The 22,905-nt window shown below is 52.4% G+C and overlaps 3 protein-coding genes across 5 annotated transcripts; 2 read left to right on the top strand and 1 right to left on the bottom strand.

The window, feature by feature from the left end:
* The first annotated feature begins 127 nt into the window (after window positions 1-127).
* On the top strand, window positions 128-5,786 carry CNTD1 (cyclin N-terminal domain containing 1). Its single transcript, XM_009555377.2, has 7 exons — window positions 128-1,057; window positions 1,142-1,217; window positions 1,464-1,638; window positions 2,175-2,337; window positions 3,315-3,459; window positions 3,923-4,019; window positions 5,386-5,786. The coding sequence occupies exons 1-7, from the start codon at window positions 886-888 to the stop codon at window positions 5,545-5,547; spliced, it is 990 nt and encodes a 329-aa protein (XP_009553672.2). The 5' UTR covers window positions 128-885; the 3' UTR covers window positions 5,548-5,786.
* Window positions 5,787-5,830: 44 nt separating this feature from the next.
* BECN1 (beclin 1) lies at window positions 5,831-12,668 on the bottom strand. Of its 2 annotated transcripts, none has more exons than XM_054088163.1 (11): window positions 12,390-12,666; window positions 12,245-12,312; window positions 11,469-11,527; window positions 10,962-11,052; window positions 10,583-10,719; window positions 9,914-10,108; window positions 9,554-9,700; window positions 8,874-9,023; window positions 8,732-8,792; window positions 7,540-7,682; window positions 5,831-6,955 (listed from the first exon to the last, which is right to left on the bottom strand). In XM_054088163.1, the coding sequence occupies exons 1-11, from the start codon at window positions 12,514-12,516 to the stop codon at window positions 6,787-6,789; spliced, it is 1,347 nt and encodes a 448-aa protein (XP_053944138.1). In that variant the 5' UTR covers window positions 12,517-12,666; the 3' UTR covers window positions 5,831-6,786. The 2 variants fall into 2 exon arrangements, with proteins under 2 accessions (XP_053944138.1, XP_053944139.1); XM_054088164.1 differs by having other exon boundaries at window positions 6,794-7,025; window positions 12,390-12,668.
* A 3,364-nt stretch (window positions 12,669-16,032) lies between these two features.
* On the top strand, window positions 16,033-22,048 carry PSME3 (proteasome activator subunit 3). Of its 2 annotated transcripts, none has more exons than XM_054088167.1 (11): window positions 16,033-16,188; window positions 17,083-17,115; window positions 17,439-17,501; window positions 17,971-18,075; window positions 18,385-18,433; window positions 19,067-19,179; window positions 20,110-20,178; window positions 20,405-20,472; window positions 20,625-20,679; window positions 21,268-21,354; window positions 21,835-22,048. In XM_054088167.1, the coding sequence occupies exons 1-11, from the start codon at window positions 16,147-16,149 to the stop codon at window positions 21,913-21,915; spliced, it is 765 nt and encodes a 254-aa protein (XP_053944142.1). In that variant the 5' UTR covers window positions 16,033-16,146; the 3' UTR covers window positions 21,916-22,048. The 2 variants fall into 2 exon arrangements, with proteins under 2 accessions (XP_053944142.1, XP_053944143.1); XM_054088168.1 differs by lacking the exon at window positions 16,033-16,188 and adding an exon at window positions 16,340-16,422.
* Window positions 22,049-22,905: the final 857 nt, after the last annotated feature.

Genomic DNA, 22,905 nt, shown 5'->3' on the forward strand with positions numbered 1-22,905 from the left:
GTGGCGCGCGCCGAGGAGCCGCGCGCTGATTGGCGGGGCCGGAAGCACGTGACCCGGAAGACGCCGGGGTGCGGCCGTGAAGAGGCGGGGCAGGATCCGCCTGGTCTCGTCAGCGGGGGTTCGGGCTTCCTGCCAGGCCCCGTTACCGAGGGTCCCCGCTTCTCCCTTGAGCCTCGCCTGCCTGGCCCTGTTACTGGGGGTCCATGTTTACTGCTAGGCCCTATTACCTGGGTTACCCACTTGCCCCCTGGTTCCTAAGCCCTGCCTGCCTGGCCCTGTTACCGAGCTTCCCAGCTTCCTGTAGGCCCCTGCACCCGGCCTCGTTACCGGGGCTCCCTGCTTCCCCCTGATCCCCAAGCCTTGCCTGCCTGGCACCGTTACCAGGATCCCTGCTTGACCCCTGTAGCCCCATTACTGCTAGTCCCTGCTGCTCACCAGGCCCCTTTGCTTCACTTAATCATCCCCATTACTGGCGATCCTAGCTTCCCCTTGGCCCCTGCACTGTGCCTGCCTGGCCCTATTACTGGGGCTCCCCGCTTCCCACTGGTCCTGTTACTGACAGTCCCCTCTTTCCGCTGGCTCGTGCACCCTACCTAACCGGCCCTGTTACCAGCGCTCCCCAGTTCCTGCCTGGCCCTGTTACTGGGGGTCCCCACTTCCCCCTGGGCCCTGCCCTCCTGGCCCCATTACTGGGCGTCCCTGCTTCTCCTTGCCCTCCTGGCCTTATTACTGGGGGTCCTCACTTCCTCGTGTCCTCCTGGCCCTGTTACTGGGGGTCCCCGCTTCCCCCTGTCCTCCTGCCCCCGTTACCAGTAGTCCTATCTTCCCCCCAAAACCAGTGTGTGGGGAGGTGCCCTGGCAACAGTGATCATCCACCAGGTCCCGATGGAGTCCCAGGTGCAGGCAGTGGCCCAGGGCCACGACCCTGGCCCCGTGTTCGGCAAGGTGGCTGCTGAGGTGATCGAGAGCATGCTGATCTGCCTGGCCACAGAGAACGAGCAGGGCCTTAGTGAGCTGGTGGAGGAGGCTGGGTGCTTCAAACAGACACGGATAGTGGGTGAGGCTCCTTCCCGAGGCACTCTGCAGTGCTGTGATCGGCTTTGGAACGCTGTGGTGAGGGTTTGCTGCTCCTCTCTTGCAGAATTTGTGTTCCTTTTGGCTGAAAAATGGCACTTGGACCACTCAGCAAGGTACCAAGCAGTGGAGTTACTTGAAAGGTAATAAATCTCCTGACTGCTCTGTGCATCTCTCATTTCCCTCACACTATGTACCGTGTACACTATGTACCCCTGTACCACTCATTCAAACCATGAGTGATGGGGTTTTGCCTGTCTAGAGCTTTGTGTCTACTCATTTAATTCAAATTATCACCTATCCATGTATTCTGAGTACACATGAAGTTGCTTTTCTGCCTTTTTCTTATCAGGAGGAAACCGTTTCCTAAGCAGTTGTGGTTTTTGTAGGTTTATGATCAAGCGAGTAGAACAAATCTGTCAGTCTTCCAGCGAGAACATTAAAAGTCGTGAGCAAGGACAGGGGAGCAGCAGGAGCTCTCTGAAAGATCAGCTGTACGATACGTTAGTCCTGCGGCTTGTGTCTTGCATTCAGCTTGCAAGCAAACTTTCTTTGCACTACAATGTAAGCCAGAAAAACCACTTCCTGCAGCATTTATTAGCAGAGTGAAAAATGGCCAGGTTGGATGGGGCTTGGAACACCCTGATCCCGTGGGAAGTGTCCCTGCCCATGGCAGGGGATGGAACTGGATGGCCTTTAAGGTCCGTTCCAACCCAAACCATTCTGTGATTCTATGAAATGTAAAAGGTATTGAAATGGGGACCTGAATTTCAGTGTCCGTTTAGGACAAGTTCATCATCACTCATCCAGTCACAATTTGTTAGGAAATGTTGCCAGTACTGAGGGAAAACAGTACAGGCAGCAGCTGTGGTTGTCAAAAGTGGCTTAAGAGGACTTCCACTGTCTGGGGAAGGTCCGCGGAGAAGAGGAAATGCGTGGGAAGAAGGGACAAGCAGGGTTTCTCATGCCAGCTTGAGATGAGGGTAGCAGGCAGCATCCCCCTTGGATTCGGTGGGAAGAGTGAAGCAGGGAGGTGCTTTGTTCTTAGCACAGACTTTATTGCCTAGAAGATAATGAGTCCTTTTTTTTCCCCTCTCCAGATCGTTAACAATAACACCGCTGTAAAATTCCTGCAGTCCTTAAAATACTCGTACACTAAACAGGAGTTGCTGGAATCGGAGCTTGCTGTTTTAGAAACACTGCAGTTCCAGATCAATGTGTCGACTCCTTTGGTGTACGTGGAATTGCTTCTGGAGGTTTTAGGTAAGAACATTTATAGGAGAGAGGAGGTGAGAGTTTTTAAGAGCGTAACAGAGCCATTACTGATCTCTGCCAAGTGTCTCACATTACAGTTTTTGTGTACCGTGCAGGCACACAAACCTTTTCATATTGTCCTGGGCTTCACTTTTCAGGTGAGACCTTTGTCTGTAGTAGAATCTAGTAGGGCGCCACAGGATGAAAAGGATCCAAAGCTACTGGAGAGCATCCAGAGGAGGGCACGGAGTTGGTGAAGGGTTTAGAGCGGAAGGCATGTGAGGAGCGGCTGAAATCACTTGGTCTGTTCAGCCTGGAGGAGACTGAGGGGAGACCTCATAGTGCTCTGCAGCTTCCTCACACGGAGAGGAGGAGGAGCAGGTGCTGAGCTCTTCTCTCTGGTGACCAATGATAGAACCTGAGGGAATGGCAGGAAGATGCCAGGGGAGGGTTAGGTTGGACATTAGGAACGGATTCTTTCCCCAGAGGGTGGAGCACTGGAACAGCTCCCAGGGCAGCAGTCACGGCCCTAAGCCTGACAATATTCCAGAAGCCTTTGGCCACCGCCCTCAGACCCATGGAGTGAATGTCCTGTCCACAGGACAGGAGTTGGACTTGATGATCCCCATGGGTCCCTTCCAGCTCAGGACATTCTATGGTTCTATGATAGAATCTGGGGGTCGTTGTTGGGCAGCCAGTCACGATTCGCCAGTGAAAGAGCTGAGAACCCCAAAACTCAGCGCGAGGCCACTTGTCCTACAGTCATTTACCATTTTCTTTGGCCAGGTCTGGTGACCTGTGTTTCAGAATGAGTGAAACGATACTGAGATAGAAGCAGCCTACGGCACAAGAAGACCATGGTGTTCAGAAACAACAGGCAGCTCTCCACAAATCTTCCTCCCTCGCTCACAGCAACTAATGATGCTTTCTCACTCAGTTTAATGACTCAAAATGTACGGCTGACTGATGTGTGATCTCTGTGCTAGGGCATAACGGCTGCCTGCTTCCTGCAAAACCTTTACATCAGATGTGCATGGAACTCCTGGACTTCTCCTACCTCATGAGAGATACTATCTACGACACTTTGTTGAAGATTTCCATCGAAAATTCCACACCCAGCAAACTGCAGGTGTAAGCAGCTCATGTGGCTATTGCTTAAAAGAACTGTTTGAATTTAGAACTCTAAAAGCCCCTAAGACATAGTAGCATATAATTCCCATTACGCCATTTTTAAGGCATGTTTTAAAAAAATATATATTTGGGGGGTTTCAGTGCTGTTTATTGATGTGCAAAGTGATGTGCTTCACCACATCTGCTTTAGGGGCAAGCTAGGAAAGCTTTTGAGCACAGGAAAGGCATGGATGTGTTAGAGCGAGTCCAGAGGAGGCCACGGAGATGATTAGAGGGCTGGAGCACCTCCCATATGAGATCAGGCTCAGAGTTGGGGTTGTTCAGCCTGGAGAAGGCTCTGAGGAGACCTTAGAGCCGCTTCCAGTACTGAAAAGGGGCTCCAGGAAAGCTGGGGAGGGGCCCTTGATCAGGGAGTCCTAAAGCCACCAGCATTTTACACCAGAAGACCTTTTTACTTCTGCAGAGCAAAGTTTTTGACCGTGAAGGAAGATTTCATGCTCTTGGCTGTCGGAATCATCAGCACAAGTGTATTCATATTAAACCCTGAGCTCTGGAAACAGGTACAGTCACTTCTGAACATGTAAATAGCCTTCACATTGTTTCTAACACGTTTAAGTGCCACAATAAGAGAGGTGGGTTCTGGGAGTAGCCTGAGGGAGGTGGCAGTGTTCAGGTTCTTTAGCAGGAAGGGTTCTGAGGGTACATAGGCAATCCCACAGGAAGGCTCCTGCTTGCACTCATGTGAGCTTATCCTCACACTTTGGCTTTACAGCCAGGCCGAACCCCTGGCCTTTGTTTCGTTAACGGGGGGCAGAACAATCCCATGGGACAACTTTTTGCCCCAACTGTTACTGAATGCAGAATCACAGAGTTGTTCAGGTTGGAAAAGACTTTTAAGATCATTGAGTACAACCATAAACCGAGCACTGCTGACTCCACCACTGAACTGTGTCCCTTGGTGCCACATCTCCATGTCTTTTAAATCCCACCAGGGATGGAGACTCCACCACTGCCCTGGGCAGCTGGTTCCAATGCTTCACAACCCTTTTGGTGAAGAAATATTTCTTAATGTGCACTCTAAACCTTCCCTGGCACAACTTGAGGCCACTTCCTCTTGTCCTATCCCTTGTTACTGGAGAGAAGGGGCCAGCACCCACCTTCCCACAACCTCCTTTCCAGCAGTTGCAGAGAGCAGTGAGGTCTCCCCTCAGCCTCCTCTTCTCCAGACTAAACAGCCCCAGGTCTGTCAGCTGCTCGCAGAACCCCTGGGCTCCAGACCCTTCCCCAGCTCTGTTCCCCTTCTCTGGAAGTGCTTCAGGCCCTCAAGTTCTTTCTTGGAGTGCCCAAAACTGGACCCAGGATTTGAGATGCAGCCTTGCCAGCACTGAACAAGGGAGACAATCCCTTCCCTGCTCCTGCTGGCCACCCGATGGCTGGTCCAAGCCACGATGCTGGTGGCCTTCTTGGCCACCTGGGCCACTGCTGGCTCATGTTCAGCCACTGTTGACCAGCACCCTGAGCTCCTTTTCCTCTGGGCAGCTTTGCAGCTGCTCTTCCCCAAGCATGGAGCCATGGGGTTGTTGTGGCCCAAGTGAAGGACCTTGGACTGGTTGAACCCCATCCCAATGGTCTTGGCCCACTGATCCAGCCTGTCCCGATCCCTCTGCAAAGCCTTGCTGCCCTCAAGCACATACTCCCGCCCAACTTGGTATGCTACAACAAACAGCCTTTTACAGATCAGAGCTTTTCCATTGCTTCTTTAGTAAAAAATCACAAACTAAGAGAACCCCAACCAAATAGAAGGCCCTACTGAGAGGCTTTGATTGCTGTTGGAGTGTGCGCAAGAGCATTGTTATTCTCGTTAGATTTGGGGGTCTGTCACTCATGTCTCTTGGGCACTGCAGGTGAGGGTTATTTGTCTTTAAGGTTGTGGAGCACTTGGACTGTGTCACTGGCATCACATCGCAAAGTATCTTAGAGTTCTCTTACGCAGTACTGAAGCACATCATTGGCAGCACCACCCCGACACAGCACTACAGGAGAAGTGGAACAAACGCTCCGGAGAGAAGGATTGTGCTGCTTAAATGAGAGCTGCCTTCCATAAGCAGTTGCTACCACCTTGGCAGCAAGCTGCTGTGATATTGCACAGGGCATCCAGCGTCATTTGGCTTTACTTTTGGTTTCAAACCCTGGTTTTCTGTCCCATTTTGTGTGTTCTGTGTTCATTGGAAAAGCTTGTTCATTTAGGCAATACACCAGTCCTGTGAGGGGAGGCACGCAGAAGCAATCCAGCCTTCAGAAACACCTCTTTCAGCATCAAAAGCTTTATCATACGGCATCAAAGTTCAGAATATATTTGCTTTGAATAAGGAGAAAACTTTAGGAAGAGTCATATTCTAAGAAAGCATTCGTGTCTGTGGTGTTCTGCTTGGGGGGAGCCACAGTGGTGGAAACCACTCACACCCTAGTCATTACAGGGCTGTGCTTGCTTACACCACTTCTTGCCTTTTGAAAGATTAATTGTTGTCTTGGGCAGCTGCTGCAGCTCTTTACCATCTCCCTTCCTTCCCAGTGCTTCAAGGCCATTTGCTTTCACCCTGCAAAAGCCAGCGAGCTGCCCAGAGTTGTGAAAAGGGAAGAATCCCACTGGTGGTGTCCTTGTGACAGCAGGTATTTATTCAGCATGGCCAGTGCCTGTTTCCGCAGTGTCCGGCACACTCCAGATGAAAGCACTGTCGGTGTGGAACAGCGTTTTGCTGTTCACTTTTGCGCCTCTGTCCAAGAACAGCCTACAGGAGGATCACAAGCAGCTGCTATCACCACAGCCAGCAGCATTTCAAACAGTATCCAACCCTGCGAAGCACAGTAGCACAGAGAAGTGCTGATAGGACTTAGAAAGCTTTATTTAGGACAGTAGTTGCCCTTTAAGCAGAACTCCTGTCAGTTCTTTCTAACATTTTGCTTTTCTAACCTCTTTGTGAAGCTGTAACAGAGCAGAATCAAACTCAGTGGTGTTCAGAACAACGGTAATTTATACATATATCTACAACCCCCCTCAAAATACCACTTTAGCAGCTATTTGGTAGCTGATTCTGTTTATTTTGTTCAGGTCAACAAGACAGCTTTACATATTGCTTTTTCATATACTACATGTATTTTAAATAAAGTGTCTTGTGGATTTTTGGTAGTGTAAACATTTTGTACTGGTTAACATTAAGAGAAATCTTAATCTGACTTTCTCCAACGGAACGCAGATGCCCTGCAGCTGCCAGGACGGGTCCTTCACATGGTTACTTGTACGGCTGCCAGGACGGGTTCTTTAAGTGCTTACTTGTTGTAGAATTGGGATGAGACCCAGGCAAGACCCCACTTTAGGTTTGTCAACATGAATTTGAGTGCTTTTGTCCATTGCTCCTCAGAGTTAAATTGTGTTTTAATAGAGTAAGAGCCACCACTGCCACCGGTATCTTCAATCTTTCCTTTTTCCACGTCCATCCTTTATCACACAGAAAGTTTTATTAGTGCATAGGAAGTGCAGGGTTAGGGCAAGGGGGAATGGTTTCAAACTGAAATAGGAGAGCCATGGATTAGGTCTTAGGAAGAAATGTTTTCCTGGGGGGGGGGGGGGGGGGGGGGGGGGGGGAAGGCCCTGGCCCAGGTTGCCCAGAGCCTGGTGGTGTTCAAGGCCAGGTTGGATGGGGCTTGGAGCAACTAGATCCAGTGGGAGGTGTCCCTGCCACCCATGGCAGGGGTTTAGAACTGTATGGGCTTTGAGGTCCCTTCCAACCCAAACCATTCCATGATTCTATGACTGCTACTGCAAGCATTTAATCCCAACGTGGCATCAAGTACTTAAGTTTAACACTGATGTCTGCATTATCCTACTTTAGTTTTAAAGGAAACAGCGTATCTCAGGTCTTCACCTGAGGAACCAGCTAGATTTCAAGTCAGCTATGAGCAAATGTGGTCATCCCACACGTTATAAAGAACAGTGATGATTCCAGACAGACAGGACAGGAAGAGCAGGCACTGTCTATGACAGCACACAAGGCTTTTGATACCATTTAGAGCAACACTCACCGATAAGGCAAACAAAAACGAGTTTCGCCTTTTTCCACTTCTTCTTTGAATTGCTGCACACAGTCCAGGAAAGCCACCATCGCGTGATCAAACTTATTGTCCCAGAAGAACCGCAGGCCTCCAGAACAGTACAAGGGGAGCTCCTGGAAGAGAGACTTGTCTCAGGCTTCCTAAGCTCTCCAATTCACATATTGTCACTGCAGCTCTTTGGGGTTCTGCAAGGCCTAAATTTGTCACTGGGTGCTTTAGGAGTGGTGTGGGACACATACTGGAGCATGATTTGTGGTTAAGTGCCTATTCTTGCAGGCTTGGGTGTGTAATCACCAACCATCATCCCAAACAGTGCTACCTTCCCAAGCCCAGCTGCAGGGTACGGTGAGAAAGTCCTGTGGTTTTTAATCAGAATCATAGAATGGTTTGGGTTGGAAAGGACTTCAAAGCCCACCGAGTTCCAGCCCCCTGCTATGAATCCCACTGAATCCAGTTGCTCCAAGCCCCATCCAACCTGGCCTTGAACCCCTCCAGGGATGGGGCAGCCACCGCTGCTCTGGGCAACGTGGGCCAGGGCCTCACCATCTTCACAGCAAAACATTTCTTCCTAATATCTCATCTCATTCTCCCCTCCTTCAGCCGAAAACTGTTGCCCCTCATCCTGTCCCTGCACTCCCTGATCAAGAGCCCCTCCCCAGCTTTCCTGGAGCCCCTTTCAGCACTGGAAGCTGCCCTAAGGTCTCTGCAGAGCCTTCTCCATGCTGAAAAACCCCAACTCTCTCAGCCTGTTCTCATACAGGAGGTGCTCCAGCCCTCAGATCATCTCTGTGGCCTCCTTGGGACCCTCTCCAACAGCTCCATGTCCTTCCTGTGCTCAGGACTCCAGAGATGAACACAGCACTCCAGGTGGGGTCTCACCGGAGTGGAACAGAGGGGCAGAATCCCCTCCCTCACCCTGCTGGTCCCACTGCTGCGGATGCAGCCCAGGACACGGTTGGTTTCTGGGCTGCAGGCTGGATGGCAGGAGTGGCTCGATAAGGGACATGGAGCGAGATTCTAGGATGTTGGAACAATCAGGACAGTTGGCTCTCCAGTACTGTAAAAGCATAACGAGCTGAGTTTGCCTTATGCATGCCTCAGCGTCACCAAGGCTCTGTGGAATTCAAGGTCGACATCCTGTGATTCCTGCAGGATCACTTACCTTCGATTTGTCCGTGAGGGACTCCAAATATGAGTGATTGCCGTACGGTACCAGGCGGTATCTGAAAGGAGATAGGATTCACAGGCAGATCAGTCTGCCCTCACGCAGGCCCTCAGTGAAACGCATACGGTATCGCAGCTACCTTTGAAACTTCAGGCCCATTTTGTTGGCGAGGGCGTGCAGCAGCAGCACAGTCTGCCCCCAAGCAGCATTGATCTCATTCCATTCTACGGGAACGCTGGGGAGACGGCCAAGCCTGAAGTTATTTATCGTGCCAAACTGACCACTGTGCCTATGATAAGAGGGATCAGAAATAAGTGCACCAGGGCGGCAGCAGCTTCCAGCCTGCAAACCAAAGATGGGCCACATGCTGCCAGGCATGAAACAACACCGCTAGCTGAGCGAGTGGAAGGTTTGGGGCTCTGGCTTAACAGTGTAGATAAACACTAACCCCTCATTCTCTGTTTATGACAGAGATAATTAGAAAAAAAACAAACAAGCCCCCAAAATCCTGAACCAAACTTCTCCCCCACCCCAAACTCTTGGCTCTGTGAAGCCTGACATGAAAGCCTTCCCACTGGCTGGCACATGTGGTCCTGGTTTATTAACAGGGTTTAGGAAGGAGCTGTTTTGCAGCCTACTTGGATGCCTGCACAGCACCACAAACCTCCGTCAGCTGCCTCTGCAGGGAGCCCTGCCTAAGAGCTTCGCTGTGGGTAACCAGGACTTGAGCAGCCCCTTTCCTGCCAACGCAGCGCTACCAAGACGGCTCCGTGTTGCAGATTCCTAGCAAACTGACCAGTGTTCTAGCATCAACATTACCAGATGTGAAAGGTTGCATTGAACACGTTGGTTTTCTTTAATTTATCCAACTGCATCTGGGCATAGCGCATCTGGTTCTCCACACTTTTCAGCTCGTCGTCCAGCTCCAGCTGCTGCCTCTTGAATTCACAGTATTCCTTCTGATACCTGGGAATAAAAGCAAGACAAGAAACACTAAGTGTGAGCTTTTACAGAAAAGTGACACAGGGCACACAAGGTTGTTTCAGTGAACTCAGCTTCAGTTTTACAAAGAACCAGCCTCTCGCCCTCGGGCATTATTTATAGGTCTCTCTGCATTATGATCGCATTTATTTGTCCCCTCAAATCCCTACCCACAAACTGAAGTTGCAGTTCACTCACTGAGCTTCTTCCTGCTCCAACCGCTCTGCCTCTGCCTTGACTCTCTCAAAGTCTTCAGCCACGATCTTGCGGTTCTTCTCGACGTCCTCCAGCTCCTGAATCAGCTGTTCTTCCTCCAGCGCAAGTTCCTTCAGTTCTGTTTGCAGTTTCTCCTTATCATCCTCATTCATTTGTTCCAGTATCTCCAGACATCTCCTAAAGAAGAGCAACACGATTGCAAAAGAGGGATCCAGGGAAGACACCCACCAACCATGCTTGGTACTGCGACAGCCTGCGTGCGAGAGCAGATGTGCAGACAGGGACTCTGATCTCACGTGGACCTCTTGTCCATCCCCACATCTCCCCACTGACTCTGCTGCCAAGAAGGCAAACAGAACATGGAGATGGTGACCGAGGGTCTCTTGCTGCCCGTCGGGAACCATCGCTGAGAAGCCCTTGACCACACACGAATGCTGCCACACAGGCAACAGGTACAAGTGGCCTCTGTGGTCCTGGTGGGCTTTTAGGGAAGCTGTGTACCCCAGGACTCTCCCAAATACACTTTTTATCTCATTCAGACAAAGAAAACCAAGTGCTGAAATCAAGGATGCCTGGTGCCGATCATGGAAAGCTGGATCAAGGCTGTGTTCTCTCTCTAGGCTTTGAGCTCTCACTCTCTGGGTCACTCACTTGTAGTTCTGGCACTCGTTCTCTGTGATGTTCAGCTGTGTGTCCAGCTGGTCCAGCAGCGTGTCCGTGCATTCCTCACACAGTGGGTGATCCACGTCTGTCTGCCCCGACATGATGTCGAAGAGGTCCCCGGTGACCTGACAGAAGAGCTCACCCTCAGCTCAGCCGACGTTGCTGCTGGTTTCCAGCAGCGTGGCTCGTGCTTCTCCAGCTGACGAAAGGGATTCGCTGGCAAATCTTGATTTATGACAATCCAGCTTTCCCAAATTACTCACCACGGAAACTGGGGATGCCAGTGCTATGGGACCCTTTGCAGTTGACTCTCAAACGAGCATCCCACCCAAAAGCACCCGAGTTCGCCAGATCGTGTCCAACTTGCCTTCAGCCTGCGGCTGAGGTTTTCCATCGTGCCGCCATCTGATGCCTCTCCAATCAGTGTGAAACTGTTGGCGCTTTCTGTGGACATCATCCTTGGAAAGAAGTTCAAGAGAGTTGAGTGCCAAGGGGACAGAGAAGCTAGGCTGGGTACCAGGGTTATCTCCAGGAATGGTTTGGGGGTTGGGGAGGGAGGATGGGCGGATCATAGAATGGGTTGGGTTGGAAGGGACCTCAAAGCGCACCGAGTTCCAACCCCTGCCATAGGCAGGGACACCACTGGATCCAGTTGCTCCAAGCCCCATCCAACCTGGCTTTGAATACCTGCAGGGATAGGGCAGCCACCGCTTCTCTGGGCAACCCGGGCCGGGCCCTCCCCACCCTCACAGGAAAACGTTTCTCCCTAAGATCTCATCTCAATCTCCCCTCTTTCAGCTGAAAGTCATTTCCTTGTGGTCACAGCAGCACTGTCCCCCACAGGGCCCCCTGGGGTGGGCAGTGGTGGCTGTACCTGGCTGGTGGGATGAACCTCCGGGAGACGCCATCCTGCCGGTTCTCTGTGAAGGCTTCCTGCGGGGACACAGACATGGTAAGCAGGGAAAGGGAGGACAACACTGTCACCGTCGCAGAGGGGAACACAACAGTGTCACTAGGGAAAAGGGGGAGGATGGGGGACACGGTCACTGCTAGGGGGACGTGATCAGAGGGGAAAGGGGACACATAGGTCACCAGTGGAAGGGGGACACACGGGTCACCGGCGGAAGGGGGAAAGGGAACACACGGGTCATGGAAGCAACGAAGGACGTGGTTACTGAGGGAAGAATGGGATATGGTCACCGGGGGAAAAAGGAAAGAGTTCACACAGTCACCAGGGCAACCATAGACATGATTACCACGTGAAGCAGAGGGACAGGACACGGTCACCACGGGTGGACACGGTCACTGGGGAAGGAGGAAACGAGGTGGATAGGACATGGGTCACCGGGGGCCACACAGGTCACCAGGGGAAGAGAAAAGGGGACACATGGGCCACCGGGAATAACGAGGGACACGGTTACCAGGTGAAGGGGAGGACATGGTTACCAAGGGTGGACACGGTCACTGGGGGCCACACGGGTCACCGAGGAAAGAAGAAAGGGGACAGACGGTCACCGGAGCAACAGGATTACCGGGTGAAGTGGAGGGACAGCACACGGTTCCCGAGGGACACGCAGTCACCGGGGAAAGGGGGAAACAGAGTGGCCGAGACACGGTCCCCGGGGAAAGCGGGTCCCGGCCCGCCGTTACCTCGGCCAGAGAGCTCTCCTCCTCATGCGTGTCCGCGGGCCGGGCCGAGGCGGCGCTGAGCAGCGGGGCTGCGGGACAGGCGGCGGCGTTAGGCGGCCCCGCGGCCCGCTCCCCGCCCCGCTCCCCCCGCCCGCCCCGCCGGTACCGGTGAGCTCCTGGATGGTGAGTCGGTCGAGGATCTTGAAGGAGGTGTCGAGCTTGAGCGGTTGGCTGCAGCGCTGGCACACGAAGCTCACCTGCGTGATGCAGCCCGGGCCCCGGCCGGCCTCCATCCCGCCCCGCGGCAGGAAGCGACGCGCGGGAACGGCGGGTCCCGGCAGGGAGATAGAGGCAATGAGGGTCCTGGCAGGGAGATAGAGACAACGCGGGTCCCGGCAGGGAGATAGAGACAACGCGGGTCCCGGCAGGGAGATAGAGGCAATGAGGGTCCTGACAGGGAGATAGAGACAACGCGGGTCCCGGCAGGGAGATAGAGGCAATGAGGGTCCTGACAGGGAGATAGAGGCAACGCGGGTCCCGGCAGGGAGATAGAGGCAATGCGGGTCCTGGCAAGGAGATAGAGGCAACGCGGGTCCTGGCAGGGAAATAGAGGCAATGAGGGTCTTGACAGGGAGATAGAGGCAATGAGGGTCCTGGCAAGGCAGAAGAGATGGCGAGGATCCTACAATCATAGAATAGTTTGTGTTGGAAGGGACCTTAAAGCCCATCCAGTTCCAACCCCCTGCCATGGGCAGGGACACCTCCCACTGGCTCAGGCTGCCCAAGGCCCATCCAACCTGGCCTGGAACACCTCCAGGGATGGGGCAACCACCACTGCTCTGGGCACCCTGGGCCAGGGCCTCCCCACTCTCATGGTGAAGAAATTCCTCCTTATGTCAAACCTAAACCTGTCCCTCTCCAGTTTATACCCATTGTCCTTCATCCCATCCTCACAAGACTTTGTGAACAGCCCCTCCCCAGCTTTCCTGTAGCCCCTTCAGGTACTGGAAAGTCTCTATAAGGTCTCCTCTGAGCCTTCTCTTCTCCAGGCTGAACAACCCCAACTCTCTCAGTCTGTCCTCAAATGGAAAGTGCTCCAGCCCTCGGATCATCCTTGTAGCCTCCTCTGGACCCATTCCAACAGCTCCATCTCCTTCTGTTGAGGATTCCAGAACTGGACACAATCCTCCAGATGAGGTCTCCCAAGAGAAGAACAGAGGGCAGAATCCCCTCCCTCCCTACTGGCCATGCTTCTTCCTAGCAGGGTAGTGGTGTCCCCCCTGGGTTCTGGCAGGGCGGACAGTTTTTCCCTGTCTCAGATGCAAGGTCAGGCAGAGCTGGCTCCAAAGCTCCTCATTAGCAAGAGTTTCGACTGTTGTGAAGTTCATAATAACATTAAAATTAGACCTTGGAAAGTAATGGAATATGCATAAAATATCTGGGGAAATTTATACACATGCATGTAAGCGGGAAATCCATTCTGTCCCAGCTCTTGTCTCACTGCAGATGATAGATGGAGATCACTCCCTCGGGTTGCCCAGGCTTCATAAAGGTTGTTTACTTTCTAAAACTCCAAAACAAGTCTTAGAGAGTTTGTTTGCTGGTTTTTTCAGTATCAAGTAGAAAATATAGAACCACAGAATCACTTGGTTGGAAAAGATCTTTGATATCATCAAGACCAACCGTACCTGCCCACTACTGAACCATCCCAGAGCACCTCATCTCCCCATCTTGAAAACACCTCCGGGGATGGGGACTCCGCCAGCTCCATGGGCAGCTGTGACAGTGCCTGCAAACCCTTTTGGTGAAGACATTTTCCCTTAATTCAAAGGACGGAGCTTCCAAACCTCCTGCGTTCTAGCACTCCTCACGAAAATGGGAGGCTAGGTACAGTTGGGTAACAATTCCGAGATAATCACAGAATAATAGAATCATTGGGTTGGAAAAGACCGCTTGGATCATTGAGTCCAACCATTCCTATCTGACACTAAACTATGTCCCTGAGCACCTCATCTACACGTCTTTTAAACCCCTCCAGGGATGGGGACTCGACCACCTCCCTGGGCAGCCCCATGACCCTTGCCATGAAAAATCTTTTCCTGATGTCCAGTCTGATCCTCCCCTGTCGCAGCTTGAGGCCATTCCCCCTTGTCCTGTCCTCTGTCACTTGGGAGAAGAGCCCAGCTCCCTCCTCTCCACAACCTCCTTTCAGGCAGCTGTAGAGAGCAATAAAGTCTCCCCTCAGCCTCCTCTTCTCCAGGCTACACCACCCCAGGTCCTTCAGGTGCTCCTCATGTGACTTGTTCTCCAGCCCCTTCACCAGCTTCGTTGCTCTTCTCTGAACAGACTAATCACTCAGTAACAACTGGATGGTCGTTATTAAGCAGATATTCTTTTCTTTGCAAGCACTGGGTGTGTAAGGGAATCACTCCTCCAAACATGCACACCAAGCGAGAAAACCATGCGTCTTTTATGTCACAGATCTATGCAGATTCATTTCATGTCCTGCAAATGTTTTACATATTCATTCTTTTTTGAGGCATCCTTAACATCTTTCCACACCTCATTTGCACGTGCAGTTGGTCTTTTGAGTGGTCCTGAGGACCGCTCCTGGGGGTCCAAAGATGAAGGCTCGAAGACGCCCTCATTGTTAAACTTTCAACCTTAGGGGGGTGCAGCCCAAACTTGTGAAAGAAATGATCTTTTTCTGCCAGTGCAGCAATGTGACTTTCCTGCTTCCTTATCTTATCTTACAGGATGCCTGTTTCTTACACAACTGGTCCTCCTTTAGATAAACATTTACCTTACCTCAAAGCATACATCACTATAAGATGTACAAGCTTAGAAAATTGCCATTTATCACCCTTATATGTTTATCTACCTTATATGATTATCAACTGTGTCCTGGGCTGCATCCAAAGCCGCGTGGCCAGCAGGGTGAGGGAGGGGATTCTGCCCCTCTGTTCCTCTCTTGGAAAATCCTCATCTGGAGGATTGTGTCCAGTTCTGGAATCAACAGAAGAAGGAAATGGAGCTGTTGGAATGGGTCCAGAGGAGGCTACAAGGATGATCTGAGGGCTGGAGAACCTCCCATATGAGGACAGGCTGAGAGAGTTGGGGTTGTTCAGCCTGGAGAAGAGAAGGCTCCAAGGAGACCTTAGAGCAGCTTCCAGTATTTGAAGGGGCTCAAGGAAAGCTGGAGAGGGGCTATTCACAAAGGCTTGTGGGGATAGGATGAAGGACAATGAGTATGAACTGGAGAGGGGCAGATTTAGGCCTGACATAAGGAGGAATTTCTTCACTATGAGAGTGGGGAGGCACTGGCCCAGGTTGCCCAGGGAAGCTGTGGCTGCCCCATCCCTGGAGGGGTTCCAGGCCACGTTGGATGGGCCTTGGGCAGCCTGAGCCAGTGGGAGGTGTCCCTGCCCATGGCAGGGGTTGGAACTGGATGGGCTTTAAGGTCCCTTCCAACCCGAACTATTCTATGACTCCATGATCGATGTGTTTTCCAATCTATTCTGTCCTCAGCTCTTGTCTCTCTGCACATCACTCACGGACATCCCTCCCTCGTGTTGCCCAGGCCCTGATAAAGGACGTTCGCATTCTACAACTCCAAAACGACTCTCAAGAGACTTCATTTCCTCCCATTTTCGTTCTCCCCGGGTCCTGGCAGGGCGATAGCACCCCGCAGGGCTCGCTCTGAGCTGCCAGGACGTGGCGGGGGCCGGGGCGCAGTGTGAGCTGCCAGGACCTGGCGGCGCATGCGCGCTGATGGGGGGGGGAGGAGGAGGGCGCCACACGCGGGCGGCGGGCGCGGGCGATGTGACGTCAGTTCCGGTGGCGGCGCCGCCGGTGGAAGGGGTAGCGGCAGCGCGGCTCCGCGCCAGACCCCGCACCCGGCCCCGCTCCCGGCCCGCCCCGCCATGGCCTCGCTGCTTAAGGTGGACCCAGAGGTGAAACTCAAGGTGCGCCCGCTGCCCCCTCCTTCTCGCCGCGCCTCGGGGGCCGTTGGGCGGGGAGGGCCGCCCGTTCCCGCCGCTCCGGGCTGGGCCTCAGCTTTGACCCCGCCTCTCGGCTCTGCCCCTGCACCGCGAGGGGCGGGGACGGGGCTGCAATGAGGCCGCCTCCGGGCCGTTCCGTTCCTGGCGATGGACGGGCCCGGGCTGCGCATCCCTCTGCTGTAGGACAGGCTGAGAGAGGTGGGGTTGTTCAGCCTGGAGAAGAGAAGGCTCCAGCGAGACCTCAAAGCAGCTTCCAGTGCGGAAAGGGGCTCGAGGGAAGCTGGGGAGGGCTCTTTGCACGGGTCTGGAGTGATAGAACGAGAAGGAATGGCTTTAAATTGAAAGGAGGAAGATTTAGATTAGAAGTTAGCTAGGAATTCTTCATGCTGAAGGCGGTGAGGCCCTGGCCCGGGTTGCCCAGGGATGTGGTGGCTGCCCCATCCCTGGAGGTGTTCAAGGTCAGCTTGGATGGGCCCTGGAGCAACTCGATGGAGTGGCAGGTGTCCCTGCCCATGGCAGAGGCTTGGTACTGGATGGGCTTTTAGGTCCCTTCCAACTCATACCATTCCATGATATCCCTCCACAGCCCATCCTACAGCCAGGCCCCAGTTTGCTCTTCCATAGCCCGGCACCTGCCTTCGTGCTGCTGGGACTCCCCTGTGCACTTGGTGTTGGAGAGGGAAACTGGGAACCCCAGTGCTGTGCTGTGCTTCTGGGCCCCCCAGCGTTTTTTGCAAGAAGCAAGGCTGCACCCAGAGGGATCCAAAACTCAGGCTGCAGCCAAGTTCCACTTTCTCAGCTTATGCTGAGCTCTGCTTTCCGATTGCCACTCCAAACCGTTGCTTTTCCCTTCCACAGGTTGACTCCTTCAGGGAGCGGATCACGAGTGAGGTGAGTATTCCTCTGCCGCAGCCCAGAACATGGCAGGATGGGAGAGAGGCCACTCAGCCGTGTTCTCCTGACAGACCTGGTTCGATGTGAGCCTCTGCTGGAAGCTGAGGAGCACCCAGAGTGTTGGTCATCAAGCAGCACACAGTTGTGCAGCCTTATGGCTCCCCTGGCATCTCCTCAGCTGGGCTGAGCGTGGCCGTCAGCAGCAGACAGAGCTGATGCTCCCTGTCCTGCCTTTGGACACTGGATTTTCCTTGTGGTCTTGCCTCTAGCAGGAACCTCACGGCACTGTTTCACATCACTGTCTGTTCTTTCTCTCTCAGGCTGAAGACCTGGTGGCAAACTTTTTCCCAAAGAAGCTGTTAGAACTGGATGGATTCCTTAAGGTAAAGTGTACCCTGTCCTCCCTCTCTTGTTTTGTTTTCAAACCCCATGTTTAAAGCGATCTGGTGGGTCTCCTCTTTTGTGCGTTTCACCTTGTTACACAAACCAAAGCCATGATGCGATTCCTTGCATGCATTTGAATGCTCTTAGCTCTAGAGGGGGTGCTTCCCTTTTCAGTTTTCTTTGTGTGAGCGCCACATTCATCTGTTCTGTGTATTCGGTAGCTTTGGGCTGTCCTTCACGATGCTGCTGTCTCCAGACACTCGATTGCTTTGATCACAGCCTGGAGCTGGCACACTGTTCTTGGGTAGAGGGAGGTCTCATCCCAGGCCCATTGTTAGGCATTTTTTTATTCATTCATCCTTTTTTTATGATTGGATTGAAGGGAGGGCTGAGTGTTTTGTCTTCTCATTGTGTTTGTTGAGATGGAATTTGTTCATAATTAAATAACAAACCTGCTTTATTTTCCAGGAGCCTATCCTGAATATTCATGATCTCACTCAGATCCATTCGGACATGAACCTCCCAGTGCCTGACCCAATTCTGCTCACCAACAGCCACGATGGACTGGATGGGGTAAGGTTTCTCTCTTGGCTGTGATCCCTACATATGTTAATTAAAACTGTATGGCTTGCTCTCTGCCGGAGTAGGATATTCTCATTCAACAACAGGCTATGGCTCTCCTAAAGGCTTTTAGGAATTGGTCTCTGGAGCCTGGGAAGTCTGCTGGGAGGTAACGCTGTGCTCTGCAGTCCTCCTTTGTGTTTAAAGAAGAATTCGTAGAAACCAAGAGTGTAGCAGAGGCTCTAAAGTTTTCCTTATTTCCTTTGCAGCACTGTTATAGCTTACGACTAGTTTATGAGTAAAACGTTTTGTATATTTTAGCCAAATATGAAAAAGAGGAAGCTGGAAGACCGTGAGGAGACCTTTCAGGGTAAGAATTCCCAAGTCTCTTGTCTTGCTGCCTGCCCCCTAAACTAGTGTGTCTTGCCTTAGGGCTATGAAATGCAGTCAGACCCACTTGCCCTGTCCTGAGAGCAGCTGCTGCTTGTGCGGGAGTCTCTCCACCACCTCTCAGAGCCTGGCCTACGGACGTTCTGTTGTGGAGCAGTCAGCTTCCAGCTCTTACACCATAATTAGAACTTCTCTGGGAGACATAAGTAGTATTTGCTTGAGCTTGGCCTGCTGACACACACAGCCAGTCTTCCTGTAGCTCTGTGCTGAAAGCTCTCTTTGTCAGGAAGAAGATACCAGGCTTTGGATTAAGCTGGGGCAGAAACAGCTCATACACCTGAATTAGGACAATTCTTTGTGCCCGGGCTCAGTAACCTAGAGCTCTTCAGCTCTCGTCTCTGCTCCATGTTTTCTGTTTTCCTTCCTTTGTGGTAACAGCTGTTATCCCGTGTCAGATTCCCCCCTTCCCCACAGGTTAGCTGTAGCCTGGCTCAGTGTCCACCGCTAGCCTTTGCGGGAGATAAAGAAGCTCAGGAAGCCCTTTGGTTGGATCCCCTGGTACAGCTGCTCTGATTCTTTGCTAATGGAAGGTGTTTTTCTCCTCTGCTGCTAGGTACCAAAGTGTTCGTGATGCCCAATGGGATGCTGAAGAGCAACCAACAGCTGGTGGACATCATTGAGAAAGTGAAACCAGAAATCAGGCTGCTTATTGAGAAGTGTAATACGGTGAGTGCGAGTGCTGGAGCGAGGAGAAACAGCAGGATGTTTTTGCTCCTGGAGAGGCAAAGCTGCTCTGAGTGGAAGGAGATGCCCCTTTGTGTTCTGTAGATGAGGAAAGGCAGGATCTGTACTGTGGTGTCTAAAGTGGCTGGAGTTAAATAATGTTTTTCTGAGCCCTCGGGGAGCTTTGTAGTTCACCTTCAGAAGAGGATGACGTTTGTTACAAGGCTCCTTGCTTGAGGCTTTTTTTCTTTTTTAGAATCATAGAATGGTTTGGATTGGAAGGGACCTTAAAGCCCATTAAAGCCTTAAAGCCCCTCCTGTTGGGGGTTCGCTCTTTTGCGTTTTGCGTCACAGTCAGCAGAGCTTTCCATGGGAAGCTGTGTTTGTGCTGACTTGTGTTGTGTCCTAGGCACATGGAAAGTGATCTCCTTGGAAGCATTGTAGTAGCATGCAGGACCTGCAGGAATTTATCGTGAACTGCTTGGCAAAGGCAGGGGCCTGGGGGGCTTTTGGTAAAACAGAAAAGTCTCTATGGCAGGGTCGGCATTTAAGGCTCCAGGGAGACCTTAGAGCAGCTTCCAGGACTGAAAGGGGCTCCAGGAAAGCTGAGGAGGGGCTCTCTATCAGGAATTGCAGGGATAGGACCAGGGGGAATGGTTTTCAGCTGAAAGAGGGGAGATTGAAATGAGATCTTAGGGAGAAATGTTTTGCTGTGAGGGTGGGGAGGCCTCGGCCCAGGTTGCCCAGACCAGTGGTGGCTGCCCCATCCCTGGAGGGGTTCAAGGCCAACTTGGATGGGGCTTGGAGCCCCTTATCCAGTGGGAGGTGTCCCTGCCCATGGCAGGCGTTAGAACTGGATGGGCTTGGAGGTCCCTTCCAACCCAAACCATTCTGTGAATCTTTGTTGATCAGTCTTGTGATCTTCCACTGCAGGTCAAAATGTGGGTGCAGCTGCTTATCCCCAGGATAGAAGATGGAAACAACTTTGGTGTTTCTATTCAGGTAAGACACTTTTGGCCATGTCCCTGCCGTAGGGGAGCGCTGTGCTCCAGGGGCATGAATCTCTGATTCCTCCGAGTCTTTGATTTCGTGGTATCCAGTAGCTGAAACCATGGTTTTAAAACCCAGTGCTGAGCTTGATGTGATGCTGCTGAGACACGTTGCTTTCAGAGCCCCAAAGACCGGCTGCAGTCTCATGAAGCTGATAGATTCCTTGTCTTCCTCGCAGGAGGAAACAGTTGCTGAGCTTCGAACTGTGGAGAGTGAGGCAGCATCCTACCTGGACCAGATTTCTAGGTAGGCATGCAAGAATGGACCTCTTTTTTGGGAACCTCTTAGGAAATGTAAAGTGCTTGGGGAAGGTCCTCCAGCATTTCTAAGGCAGCTTGGGCCTGAAAAAACTCTTGGTGCTGCTTTTCTGACCTTCAGTCTCTCACTTTTCCTACCAGATATTATATCACAAGAGCAAAATTGGTTTCCAAAATAGCTAAGTACCCTCATGTGGTAAGTAAATGGGGATGGACGCGTTTCATGATGCTGCTTCCTGAGGCTCTTTGGGCCACTCCATCACTGTCCTGTTTGAGCTGAGGGTTCTGGGGGAGGAGAGGGGATCATACAGGCATGCAGGACATCTGCCTTAGAGGAGAGCAAGCTGAAGGGGAGGATCCCTTTGTAAAAGACAGGGCATTCCGGGGAGACTTTAGAGCAACTTCCAGTATTGAAAGGGGCTCCAGGGAGGGGCTTTTGATGAGGGGGTACAGGGATAGGTCGAGGAGGAACAGTTTTCAGTGGAAAGAGGGGAGATTGAGATGAGATCTTGGGAAGAAATCTTTTCCTGTGAGGGTGGGGAGGCCCTGGCCCAGGTTGCCCAGAGCAGTGGTGGCTGCCCCATCACTGGAGGGGTTCAAGGCCAGGTTGGATGGGGTTTGGAGCCCCTGATCCAGTGGGAGGTGTCCCTGCCCATGGCAGGGGTTGGAACTGGATGGGCTTTGAGGTCCCTTCCAACCCAAACCATTCCATGATTCTGATTCACTTATTGTATGGGAGGCAGAGCTGAGCTCAGGCAGCTCAGTGTGTATCTGCTCTCTGTAGGAGGACTACCGCCGCACAGTGACAGAGATCGATGAGAAGGAGTACATTAGTCTGCGCCTGATCATTTCAGAGCTGAGGAATCAATATGTAAGTGAAAAACCAAAGCTCATGCCGGCTCCCTGCACAGCAGTGGAGAGAGCCTGTTCAGCCCTGCTGCTGCTCTCCTCTTACCCTGCAAGTCCACCGACTCCTGGCTGGGAGCCTGTCTTGTCCCCACTCTGCTTTGGCTTTAACAGGAAGAGTCAACTATTTCCACCCTCTTCCAGAGGTGCAGGTGTTTTTAATAGGAGTCTAGCTCAAAATATTCCTTCTATGGGAAGCCTGTGATCCTAAACTTTCCATGCAAGACCCATTGCTTGGGTCTGTAAAGAAACCACCTCTTTGATATCATGTGCAGGGGCTTCTGTTGAGTCTGGCTGATAGAAGCCCTTCCCTTATCCTGATGTGCAGTTGCCCGCAGGGGTGGAGGGTGGTGCTGTGCTGCTCTTTTGACTGGCGCTCCTTGTGCAAGCTGAACTCTGTATGACTTTATCCTTCTTGTCTGAGTCCTCTTCTCCCTTTTTGCAGGTGACTTTGCATGACATGATCCTTAAAAACATCGAGAAGATCAAGAGGCCTCGGAGCAGCAACGCTGAGACCCTCTATTAAGTGTCAACGTTTGAACTGAGAACTGTTCAGTCAACTAAAGACCGTCATTGCCTTGGTTTGTTACGTGACTATCGAGATGGGAAACTGGCTGGAAATAGTATCGCATACTTAGTTAAACTCTAAAGAAATTCTTGCCTAGTTTTGTGATTGGTTTTGTTCAGGTCTCAGGAGCTCTCCCTCCCTCTAGTAACTGGTGATGAGAAGGCTGTGCTGCTTTGGGGTGCCCTGGAGGCTACTGCAGAGTGAGAGCACCAGCCAGGCAGGAACATTCCTTCATGCCTTTCTTCCTATCTGAGTAGGAACAACTCTAGAGACCAAGCCCTTGTCCTGTCCCATTTCTTGGCTGGAGGCTTCCCTGGGGGCTCTGGGAATGGGGCAGGCAGTCCTCGGCACAGGAGCAAGCCCAAGCGGTGGTGCAGTGGTGGAGAAGCTTGCTCTCTTCACTGCTGGCTGTAGCTGGGCCCCTCAGCCACTGGTGCTCTGCGCTGACCCATTGCAAAGACAGGAACCTGCCCTTCCGGGCCGCTGAGCGGTCTGCCCTCCTTTTCTGTCTCTCTCCTGACTCGGCAGAGCCTCCCTGCCTTTCTCAGCCTGGGCAGCTCTGGCTAAGATCAGTGCAGAGCACAAGGTGGAGCTTGAAACTAGGGCTGTTTGCTGTCCTGGCTGGTTGTAAGCTCAGGTGGTTTCCGCTCCTGTTTGCGATTTCACCAGAGCCGCTTTCTTGGCTAAACCCACCATCCCTTTCACATATGCCCTAGTGCCCCTTCAGCATGAGATCTTTTTGCCCAGGCTGAGAGAAAGGAGGGACGGGAGGTCTGGGACTGAAGTCCTGGAAGTCTGCACGCAGTCGGGCTGAGCCCCGCTGCCCAGGCAGAGCAGGTCGACCACCACGGGTTGGTGCTTGGGGGTGAGGATGGCCGATGCCCACCTGCTGCCATGGCAGACCTTGCAGTCTCTCCCCTGCATAGGGCACGCTCGTGTGCCTGGAGA

The sequence above is a fragment of the Cuculus canorus genome, chromosome 25, assembly GCF_017976375.1.
Source record: "Cuculus canorus isolate bCucCan1 chromosome 25, bCucCan1.pri, whole genome shotgun sequence".
Lineage (NCBI taxonomy): Eukaryota > Metazoa > Chordata > Aves > Cuculiformes > Cuculidae > Cuculus > Cuculus canorus.

Bases quoted from the DNA above. Each gene is read 5' to 3' on its own strand.
- CNTD1 (XM_009555377.2), top strand. From the start codon at position 886: ATGGAGTCCCAGGTGCAGGCAGTGGCCCAGGGCCACGACCCTGGCCCC. The intron at 1,639-2,174 runs GTAAGCCAGAAA...TCCCCTCTCCAG, and splicing joins AACTTTCTTTGCACTACAAT to ATCGTTAACAATAACACCGC. The intron at 2,338-3,314 runs GTAAGAACATTT...TCTCTGTGCTAG, and splicing joins ATTGCTTCTGGAGGTTTTAG to GGCATAACGGCTGCCTGCTT.
- BECN1 (XM_054088163.1), bottom strand. From the start codon at position 12,516: ATGGAGGCCGGCCGGGGCCCGGGCTGCATCACGCAGGTGAGCTTCGTG. The intron at 10,720-10,961 runs GCAAGTTGGACA...CTCTTCTGTCAG, and splicing joins ACCTCAGCCGCAGGCTGAAG to GTCACCGGGGACCTCTTCGA. The intron at 10,109-10,582 runs GTGAGTGACCCA...GCTCTTCTTTAG, and splicing joins AACGAGTGCCAGAACTACAA to GAGATGTCTGGAGATACTGG.
- PSME3 (XM_054088167.1), top strand. From the start codon at position 16,147: ATGGCCTCGCTGCTTAAGGTGGACCCAGAGGTGAAACTCAAG. The intron at 17,116-17,438 runs GTGAGTATTCCT...TTTCTCTCTCAG, and splicing joins GGGAGCGGATCACGAGTGAG to GCTGAAGACCTGGTGGCAAA. The intron at 18,076-18,384 runs GTAAGGTTTCTC...TGTATATTTTAG, and splicing joins GCCACGATGGACTGGATGGG to CCAAATATGAAAAAGAGGAA.